This window comes from Solanum lycopersicum, chromosome 2, assembly GCF_036512215.1.
Source record: "Solanum lycopersicum chromosome 2, SLM_r2.1".
Lineage (NCBI taxonomy): Eukaryota > Viridiplantae > Streptophyta > Magnoliopsida > Solanales > Solanaceae > Solanum > Solanum lycopersicum.
In genome coordinates, this window is record NC_090801.1 from 46,903,348 (window position 1) to 46,915,402 (window position 12,055).

Below are 12,055 nucleotides of genomic sequence, written 5' to 3' on the forward strand. Positions count from 1 at the left end.
AATTAGCCAATAGAAACAAATACGAAGAGATAAGGAACTAAAGCCTTACGAGTAGGAAGTCTAACCTCATACTAGTGCATACACACCACACACAGTCAAATACATGATAGACTAAATAAGGCTACTCGCCCGAGACTTCATCAAAAGTGCCTTCCCCTGCACCCCTAGACTTGAGTGCGAAGAATCGTTGCCTCCTTGGAGCCTCTTCACTTGGACCATTAGACAGAACTCTGTCCTTCCCTTGTTCTTGACTTCTCCTAATCAAACAATCCTTCACCATGTTACCCGGTTTTCCACAACTATAGAAAGCATTAATGCCCCTCATACACTCTCCTCCATGTAGTTTGCCACACTTTCTGCAAGGTGGTCTCTCTTGAGGTGTATCTACTTCATTGTTTCTCTTAACTCTGGACTCAGAATTCCTATTATGGCGACCCTTGGATGAACTTGACTCCCCTTGGTGAAAGAGTCCCTTCTTAAACCTGGGCTTATCCCTGATTTCAGTACTACTCTTCCCTGAAAAATTCTCCTCAGCTTGCCTTGACTTGTTCCCTACCCTAGTGTGTTTCCTCTTTCGGTTTTCCTCCACTTGCTGGACATGGACCATAAGCCTGGAAACCATGATGTCATGCAGCATATCTTCCCTACATTCCTCGTCGAGATCCTCAGCAATTCCTGTCAACAATCTACTCATCTCGTCTCTGCTGTTAGACACAAGAAAAGTAGCATACCTTGATAGTTTCAAAAACTTCAGGGAATACTCCCTGACCGTCATAGACCCTTGTTTATGGTTAATCAACTCCTCAACCTTGGCCTCCCTCATCTCTCTGGGGAAAAATCTTTCCAGAAATGCTGTCTTGAACAACTCCCATGTGACTGGCACTCCACCTAGGACACGACCATCTTGCCACATCTTGCACCAAGTCTGTGCAACATCCTTGAGTTTGTAGGAAGCCAGCTCAGCCTTCTCAATATCAATGGTCCCCATGGCCACCAGGATCTTATGCACCTCGTCTATAAACTCCTCAGGATCCTCTGAAGTCTTAGCCCCTGTGAATATAGGAGGATTCATCATCGTGAAATCTCGCAATCAGTCAGCCATGCTGCGAACCGGTGGGTTCTCCCTCTGAACATCCTACCGGTTGACTTGGGTAGTCATAGCCTGATCCTGCATCGTGATGTTCTGTGCCATCTAGGCTAGAGATGCACTCACCTCAGCATCAGTCAACCCAGCTGGGTTAACTAGCATGTCCACACCTTTAACTGGAGCTTGGGGTTGATTCTGATTACCCCTAGCTGCTACCCTTCCCATCCTCAGACCCTTAGATCACCAAGTGTTCATTCTCTGAAAACAACAAGGATTGATGTTAGACACGTTCATAACACAAAGAATTCAGATATTAGGAAAATCACGATAAAATCAGAAGAAGGGAAATTTTTCCTAAGCATCATGCAGTCTCTAATCAAGGATAGTGGTGCACTTCACTACCATGACTTAGAAACTACTCAATGTGGTTGATGTGAACTGATTATTCTCGGAATATAACCTAGGGCTCTGATACCAACTTTGTAACGACCGAAATCTTGGCCACAGACGAGACCGGCGTCGTTTACCTCTCAGAGGTCACAAACAAGCCTACTTACGTCATTCTTACTTTACATAGGTTAATTTTAGCGAAAAATTTAAAAAAATTTATTCTTTAATAATACATGCTAAATATTCTTAATATTTCATAATCGTTCATCATCAACCATCTAACCATTGAGAGATAACCAACTGAATAAAATAATTCATTAAGTATTAATTGTTTATCAGCCAAAATAGCACCAATACAAAATCTGAACCAAAGCAGGAAAGAAACACTAGTTGAACATGCTCCACTAGCTCAACTCTAAAACTACGCTAGAATTTAAAATAGTAGCATCCTCAAAAGCGTGAGGACCTACCAAACTCCGGATGAATGTTGACGTCCGGATAGCTGGAACAACAAACCTATAGCTCTATAGTCCACCTGTGCCTGGACCTAAAAGTGGATGTTTGTATGGAATTAGTAACACTTGTACTAAGTATGGATATGTGCAAGCACACACCAGGGACATACATTAGAAAGAATAGCTTTTACCTGACGACATGATTTTTGGAAGTCTAGTCAGTGGACTTGCCAAATTGAGATTGGGAAAGTTATGTCACGAGAGTGACATGCATCATTATAATTATCGTATGGCACACAACACATAACACCTTCATATAGCACATAATATATAACACATAGCTTCTTTCATATTATTTATTCATATGGCATGAGACCTTCTTATCATGGACTTGACCTTAAGATTTTCCAAAATGAGGGCTCAACATATGGGACCTCAACTAGGGAGCCTTCTTTAGAAAACACAGGGTCTGTTTCATTCATTCATACGTACCCCATTTAAGTTCATTCATAGTCCAGTGTGAACACCAGCTATACCTAGGATGTAGTTTAAGACTTTTATCGGTTTTGTTGTGAAATGATTAGGAATAACCTAATGTCATTACCTGAATCTAGCTCACCTCTTGATGATCCTATCCTAACACCTTCGGTATCATTCATTTCTTTATATGAATCATTTGAGGGTGGCCTCATTCATTCATTGGGAACTTTAACTTTAACTGACATAGATCATTTGAGCATCATGAAATCCAGTGTCTCCCCCACACCGAAAAGAGCTGGAATCACCGGCTAAAGTGACTCAATAACATGCTAGCGTATATGGGAATTTAACCCCGCCAGAACCCTATATTGGCAGTATAGGTTCAAATACTAGGAGATGTATCGAGAACCATACCCGGAAAGCCGGACAGTCTCATTTCATGAGAGTTACGTGCACCTCCGCCCTTCCCGAAAAAAGGCATCACTGCTTATAGCTAGCCTATCGGTGCTCAGTATAAAGTTCCATTACATTCAACTCATACATTATGGAAGCTAGCTTCTAGTATGAGGACAACATAACTCATTAGATGATTTCTCATCTCATCATTAGTATTTAGTGTTTTAAACTCAATATTTTTATTATAGTGTTCATAGAGACTAGTCTCTTCATTATCTTAGACTCTCATTGGTGAGTACGTATTGGTAATATTTACTTAGGCTCATTTGAGATTGCTCTCATCATATACATTATCCTCACATCATGAATGTCACCACATTCTTCATTATTAGCACCTTTGTTTTCATGGTTACTCACCTCTTCTTACGTGAATGTTCATTTCTTCATTTCATAGTACATCTCATCATATGCCAATGCACTTGGCCAGTTAGTGTAGCTTACATTCGTACTTAACCCTTATAAGATTCATCATTGCATTACTATATCTTAGCTTCACTTATTTTTGAACGTATGTTAGACTTATGTGTCTATGCGTACAAGACATGGGGCTTTATTCATAGTTCGCTAAGTGATTCTTACTTTCCTAAGATTATGTATTACAACCCTTATGTAACTTGTATATATGCCAAGATCTTGATTTTTGATCTAAGTAGATGGCATTATTCTTGAATATTTTACTCACGTATGACTTATGTATCAATACGGAGGTTTGGGCACAAGAACTCAAATCTTGAATCACTTGGATATCATTTATATTTTTCATTGATTTTATTTCTAATATTTTTAACATTAGAACTCTAAATTAAATCTCAACTTTTTTATGAAATAATTAATTTTCTATTTTAATTAGAATTCTAAATTAAATCTCAACATTTACATGAAGGGATTAATTTTTTATTTTAATTAGAATTCTAAATTAAATCTCAACATTTACGTGAAGGGATTAATTTTCTATTTTAATTAAAATTTTAAATTAAATCTCAACATTTACATGAAAGAAATAATTTTTTCTATTTTAATTAGAATTCTAAATTAAATCTCAATATTTACATGAAAGAATTAATTTTCTATTTTTTATTAGAATTCTAAATTAAATCTCAATATTTACATGAAAGAATTAATTTTCTATTTTAATTAGAATTCTAAATTGAATCTCTATATTTACATGAAAGAATTAATTTTCTATTTTAATTAGAATTCTAAATTAAATCTTAACATGAAAGAATTAATTTTCTATTTTAATGAAAATTCTAATTTAAATCTCAATATTTACATTAAAGGATAATTTTCTATTTTAATTTTACTATTAATAAACCGAAAGGTTGGGGGTTCGAGCCCCCACAACCCCTTTGATTTTGAGAATTAAAATTGCTACAATAGGGAGGTTGTGGGCTATATCCCCACTCTCCACATTTATTTTTACTTCTCTATTTTCATGGTTTTTAACATGGTGAGGTCACGGGTTCAATACTCCATGACCTCACTTGTTTTGATTCATTTTTTTCGACATTTTGAACCCTCTTTGCTGACCGAAATTCATCACTAGAAGCTGGAAATTTCCTTTTAATTTTTCAGCATCCTTTTATCAAGTTACACCTTAGTTCTTAGGGGAATTTCGTAGTGCATGTGGAACGTTTTAGGTGCGTTTTCATGGATTCGTTTAGACAAGAGATTATCCCTCAAATCAGCCACATTTCAACTCATATGAACATCACATTTACATCAACATGTGTACATGAATATAAAGAACTATTATGCCATTTCAAATCCTAAACCCTGAACAATAGCCATGGCGACACACACATACACACGTTGTGACATTTTCGGGAACATCAACATGATTCACATAATTCTAAACATACATATAAACACATAAACATAACGAAAACATTTTTGATCCCTAGCTTTCTACCAGCAAACATAACCAACCTGTGATTTAATAGGAGCTAGTGAAAGGGACATGCAACGGGGAACAATCCTAGTTTTCGGAATGAATATTCTGAACCATAAGGGGTCTCTTGGGAAAGGGACCAAGAGAGAATAGATTCCATACCTTAATAGATGTTCAAACGCTGATGTTGCTGCCCGGAAACTCCTCCAAACCAATCCCAATATACTTCAACGTACACCTCACTCGACGAACCTCTCTTAGACTTGACGTTTTGATTACTTTGTCTTTTACTTAAAAATGTGAGTTCTTCAAGTGTGAATAACTCTTGATGTATTTTCAGTTCTTGAAATTATTTTTGGCAAAAACCAACGAGAGAGAGAGAGAGATGGAGAACGTGAGACGGAGATAGAGTGTTATTAGGATTAGGAGACTAAATTCAAGACTTAATACAAATATGATTTATTTTAATTAACACGTGAAAGGACCATTATGCCCTTAAAATTTCAGATTTTTAATTAATAATTAAATCACCGTAAGTACCTATTTATTCAATTTAATTTTTGAATTGTTACAGTGCCTACTCAAAATAAATTTATATTTTAAGAATATCCTATATTGAAAGCAGAGTAGTATATTAAAACAAAATTGGGAACTACTTTAATGAAAAAAATGTAACTCGTGTACCTTTAAACTTTGAAAAAAATTAAAATTGGAAGATGAATGGAGAAAGCGTAGCTCGTGTATTTTTAAAATTGGAATCAAAATATATCTTGTAGATTGTAATCTCAAAGAAAAAAACATAATAAGAAACTCATTTATATATTTAACTTAGCCACGAAATAACAAAACCCATATCGTCACCTATATAGTGCACAAATTTCTTGACAAAGCTTCTCAAACTTATTATTTCAAGCCATATTAATTCACCAAACACTTTTGTAATAGCACAAATTCAGATTATGCACCGACATAAGACTCAACATAAGGTCATATTATCTAAAGCAAAACTCTTTGTAACTTTCAAAAAGTTATGGGCAAGTGTTGTCAAGGAAACACACGACCTTTCTATTTATAAAGGATCACATGTTGCTATTGTTTCTTAATCCCAGGGTGGCGTACCATATGTGTACAATTCCTCGGGCAGCTTTGACACCATAAATAAGTTCCTCAATGATGTGAAGGCTTCTGCGGTCAAATGGGGTCATTGATTTAAATGTCTTTAAACAAGGATTTATCTACTTGCTTTATCTTACTTAGTATTAGGTACGAGAAATGATCACTCATAAAGTAGGTGATAATTTCTCTTAACTAATAATAAATAAGATAAATGGAAATAGATAAACCCTTTTTTAAAGGCAAACAAATCAATGACCCCCTTTGACTACAAAAGCCTATACATGATTGAGGATCTTATTTATTTATTCAAAGATGTTGGAGAAATCATAAATAAATGGTGTGGCAGCCGGGGAATAAGCCATAATAACAACATGTGCTCCAATTTTAATAGAAAATTTGTGTGCTTCATCGACAACACTTGCTCATATCTTTTTGAAAGCTACTAAGCATTTTACTTTTATATACTATCACCTTCTGTTGAGTTTTTTCTCTGCGCACAATATTAATTTTGTGTCATTAGAAATTGGTTTGGTGAATGAAGATGGCTTGACATAATAGGTTTGAGAAACTTGGTGAAAAAATTTGCTTACTTTATAGGTGATGATATTGATTTTTATTCCATGTTTATTCAAAGTATATAAATGAATTTCCTATTATGTATTTTGTTTAGAGATTAACAATCCTTTAAATATATTTTGACTCGATTTTAATGATACATGAGTTACATTTTTCCTCCCCAATAAGTTATATATTTTTTTAATTTTTTCCAATTTTAAAGGTACATGAGTTATATTTTTTCCATTAAAGTATCTTATAATTTTCCTTTAATAGATTATTGAGCTTTTAAGATAAGACATAGTTAATTTTATTTTAGATAACTTTATTTGATTTGGAATAGGCACATTCATAATTTTTCCATTTTTGGATTATATGGTCAGTTTGAGTAATATTTGTAAGATTTTATGTCCTCTACTTCAATAAGAAGTGATGTGCTGGAATTGAAAAACCAAAATCATGTAGATTCAGAAATAGTGTAAAAATAGATTATATAACTTGGATGGAAAAAACGTAAATCATTTACCTTTAAAATACAGTGGGCTTGTTCATATAACTTAGATTAGAAAATTGTCATTTTATTCATATGCAAGTAGGTTTATGAGATAGAAGAGTTGCTTCAGAATCAGAGAGATAGTTTAAATAGTGAGCTTACTGAAGAACATCCTCTTCATGAATCCAGCAATCTCACAGAAGATGATGTAAATGATGAACCTGATGAGGGACCTGGTCCTCTAGACAATGCTGAACATATATGATGCAGTTCAAACTGATAATGTGAGTGCTGAAGGTGAAAATGAAGAAACTTATCAAGCTCAGTTTGCAAGAAGCAATGTACGACAACTAGATTCCCAACAAGCTGATAGGTTGTCCAAGTTCCTTTTTAACAATGGCTTCAAGTGAGGTAAGTCAAAAACCCTTTCTTTGAATACACTAGGAAAGGAGTTGTTGATCGTTCAATTGTATATCAATGAATTCATCTTTGTAGATATCTTTTGAATTATTGTGTAAAGAGTTTGTCACATTAATGGTTAGTCGTTTCTAAATGATCACGATGAGAGAACTCATCTTAGAGCTATAGGTTCAGCAAAACTCAAAAGGTACCGTTGGTCGTCAAGAAAAATACATTTGTGAGCTTCTCAAATGGCTTAACATACTTCAAGTCAAGAAAATGTTACAGAAACGCAATGTCATCATGATTTGTTTTGCAAGCAAAATGGAAGATCGAGTGTCTTGAAAATCTTCACTAAAGTCCTAAGTTAGGACTAGTGTGTACTCACAGTAACTTATCTAAAGAGAAGAAGATTGAACAGTGTGATCAGGGCAATTATTGTCTGAACAAAGAAAGGGACCTGGTACCAGATTAAAGAAGCTACTGAAAAAGGTTTCATATTATGGGTATCTGGACAATTCATACTTTTTGGGCACTAACTTGAAGCTAGATGTTGATGAACCGGGTTCAAAGACTCGACTCATGTACAAAGAAATCACATTTGAAGGCTACTAGTAGAATTTGAAGAATTTTAAAGAATACAGGGGACCTGGTCCTATTTTGTCCAGCAGGAGACAGTTTGAGTCCGCGTACATGGTGATGTTGTGCTGGGTATCTAGTTGATGGAAAGAGTACCCCAGAAATGGCTTCTATTACAAGATGATCTTTTACTCATGGGGAATTAAAATGCAATATTCAATTGCTCTTTCATCAATTGAGGTAGAGAATTTAGCAAGTGCATCTTGATGGGTTTAACTCTTGTGGACCAAGCAATATCTTGAAGTTGTTAAAAGGATCTGACTGAGATAATCAATCTGATGTTGGGAATGCTGAAACATTCTTGAATGGATCATGCTTGAAGCAATTAACTCTTTCATGATTATGAATAGGGAGCAGATATCCTTGATTTTCAGTTATGTTTGTTTTAGCAAGTTCAATTTCATACCTTTTATAGGTATACACACATGGAAAAGGGGATGAAGGAAAAGGGAGGTCAGGACAAATCTAGGCAATGACATTCAAACTACAGAGAGGGACCTGGAACTTTATCAAAGTGCTGCCCAAGTGGCCATGAATTTGCAAGAACCGTATTTCTGTCAACTTGGTTTACTGCTTTAACCCCTTTTTATGATGTCAAAAGGGGGAAAGTTGTTAAGGTAAGGTATGAGATCAATAGTGTTATAACTGCTTGAAGAAGACATAGTCACATCGATAAGAGAAATCAACGGTAGCTACTTTAAGAGATAGGTCAAACTGATAGGGGGGACAAATGCTTGTTGCTTGCTACCTGACGGGGACCTTGTCCTGTCGATAGGGTGAAGAAGATGTTTGTCATCATCAAAAAGGGGAAGAGGATATGTTGATGTTTTGATGATTTGACAAATTTTGGGGATGATTAAACTCTAGTTACCCCAATAATAATTTTTGATAGGGGAACTGATGAATAAGTATGTCATCATCAAAAAGGATAAAAATGCTATGTTGATATTTTGATGAGTTGACAAACTTCAAGATGATTAAACTCTAGTTACCCTAAGAATTCTTTTTGATAAGAGGAACTGGTGAATAAGTATGTTATCATCAAAAAGGGGGAAAATGTTAGTTCGAAGCAGAGTTAAGATGATAGCTCGAACTTGATATGAAGTTTTGATGATTTAACAAACTTATCGATCTAACAACGAACCAGATCCTTGTTATTGGAACTGCTGACAATGATATGAATGATAAACTCAGTGTGAGGTATATTTGTGTGCTATCATTAAAAAGGGGGAAAATGTTATATTCTAGGTGTTTGATGATCCTCATAAAGGCAGGGACCTGGTCCCTTACAGAGTTCTCTCATCAAGATACAAATGGGGTACAGTCGTAAAAGTTGACATGTCAGGTGGTAGGTGAAAAGTGCAGTGTCCTACACCAATAAGAAGAGCGGACGAGATTGTATGTTTCAGTATCTCACAAATGCAGGGACATGGTCCCAGGCAGAGTTCTTTCCATCTGATAGAAAATGGTGTACAACTGTAAAGTTGTCCTGTCAGTGGTAGATGAGGTGCCAGCGTACTGAACCAAACAGAATGGAAGAGGTTGGACTTTTCAAGAACTCACAAAGAATTTTGTAAGGGACCTGGTCCCCGCAAGATTGCGACGTGAAAAGGATGAAAAGACAGCTGTCAAAGCTGCCAAGTTTGAGGAGTTGGTGCACAACTTTTTATGACAGCAGACTCTCAACCAATAGCCTTGTCTCAACAGTTTGTGTCCATTTGAATATAGTCTCTTCTCCAACAACACAAACACAAGTTTTGGCAAACAAAAGTTTTGGATTTCAAAAATCCAAAAGTTTAATAATCAAAGGCCATCTTCAAGAAGGATCATCCTAAGAGCAACAGGGACCTGATAAAGCTGCAAACTACTTAGTTGTCTTAGGATTATTTCTTTCATGCTTACATTGTAAATCTGTTCCTGATATATAAAGGATTCAGATTCTTTGATTTGTTGAAAAGTCTAAGTTAGTTGATTCAAACTAATTAGTGGGCAACCTTGTGTGTTGCATAGTAAAAATCCTAAGTCGTCTGGAGCGTGGTAATTTAGTGGGCAACCTGTGTGTTGTTTAGTTGTATTCTAAGTTGTCTAGTGGTGATAGCTTACTGGGCAGAGTAAAATCGCTTAGGATCTTCAAGCAGTAAAATTATTCCTTGGTTGTGAGATTAATAGATTTTTCTCACGTTGTTGTAATCGGGTTTCACTTTTGCTTGTGAAGATTAGTGAAAACGGTTGAAAATCCTGTGTGACATGTCGTGGTTTTACTCCCTTGAGAAAGGAGGTTTCCACATAAACTGTTTGTGCTGTATTCTTCATATTGTTTAATCTTCTGCACTGTTTTTGTTGTGTCAAGAGACTTGGTCCGTTAACTGGTAGTGGACGCACATATTCCAACAAAATAAAAACTACTCAGAAACTGGAAATTAAAGCATCTACTAATTTTTACATGAAATTTTCCCTAATCCATTAAAAGACCATATATGAATTGAAGAAAAAGGGAAGATACATTCAAGATAAAACGATAAGATTTTTAATGTAGAAACATACAATCCTTAAACCTCATAACTAAAATAGAAGTTGGAATAACACAACACTAGCAACAACAACAACAACAATATACCGAATGAAATCCCACAAAATGGTCCAAGAGAGGGTAAAGTGTAGACACGCACAGACCTTATCATTACCTTGTGTAATACTATAGAAGCATAAGACTCAATTGTCTAAAATCAAGAAATAGTTATCTATTCTCTCACAAATGTGCACTACTTAACATCACCAACCAATATAGACCCCAACATTTAACAGAATATCTGAAGTGTGAACATTATAATATAGGGATCCAACATTTATAAATCAAAAAAAACATGGACATCAATCACCATGTTAACACAATAGACATTCAGCCTAATTCAATCCTGAAAGCTAGCTTATGCAGTATCCTTCATTCTTTTCTGACCTAAAAGAAACATTTCCAAACAAAATCGAGAGGCAAATGACATCAAGCTAGAAAGGGAAAAGCAACTTTGGGATTGGGTTGGCCTTTATGGAGGGCAGTGGATTCCCAGATAGAATGGAGATATCTACGAGAAGAAAGAATTTGGGAGTAATGTGATGGTGAGAATCTATAGAGGCTAAGAAAAGGCAACATACACACAACAATGGGGAGAGTAAGGGACATTACAATTACATGTAGCTTCCAGGCTGACCACGATATCCCTCCTAGAGTCAACCCCTTCTTCTTCATGGCTTATATAAAGCCTCAATCAGTGCATTTTTCTATATAATTGAGTCAATTAGAGTGTAGATTCAGAGATATTGGTGGTTGAAGGGAATAATTCAATGAGACAGACAACAAAATTATGCATTCAGAGAAACAAAGTTTTTTCGTTTGTTACTTCTTTTGTAAAACAAGGGAGAATCTAAACTATATACATACCTATGACGTGCCACTTACACAGCGCTAAAGTTTCGACTTTATTTAGGGATTGAATTAGGTCCAAATTATAAGAATGAAATATTAACCAAGAAATTAATATTATTGCAAATCATTCTGTTCATAAATTAAAATTACAATAAAAAAGTGTTTTTATATGGCTCGACAAATTCCTATATATGAAAAACTATTATAAAAGAAATCATAAAAACTACGGAAAAGGATCAAAAATACTCTTGAACTATCAGAAATAGCTCAAATATACCCTTGAAGTATATTTCGGCTCAAATATACCCTTACCGTAAAACTATTGGGTCAAAAATACCCTTCTCATTATCAGAATCGGTTAAACGTCACTTAGATGCCATGGGGAAGTTACATGGCATGCCACATGAGCCAATAGAGTTCCACTCATGCCACGTAGACTAATAAACTTATCCCTAATTTCCCTCAATTTTCTCCGTTTTCCGAGAATTTAGAAACGATTTCACTGAAAAACATAGAACCCCTTTTCCTCATTTCTCCATTTCCTTAGAATGATTTCACAAAATACATAAGTTCTAAGGGAAGGGTATTTTTGACCCATATTGTTTGAGGGGAAGGGTATTTTTGAGCCGAAATATAGTTCAAGAGTATACTTGAGCTATTTCGAATAGTTCAA

General features: G+C 35.3%; 1 protein-coding gene across 1 annotated transcript; it reads right to left on the reverse strand.

Annotated features, from left to right (window-relative positions):
• Positions 1-121: 121 nt before the first annotated feature.
• On the reverse strand, positions 122-1,072 carry LOC112940876 (uncharacterized). The gene has a single exon (XM_069294282.1). It carries the CDS (start codon positions 1,070-1,072, stop codon positions 122-124), a length of 951 nt encoding a protein of 316 aa, XP_069150383.1.
• Between the last annotated feature and the right edge of the window lie 10,983 nt (positions 1,073-12,055).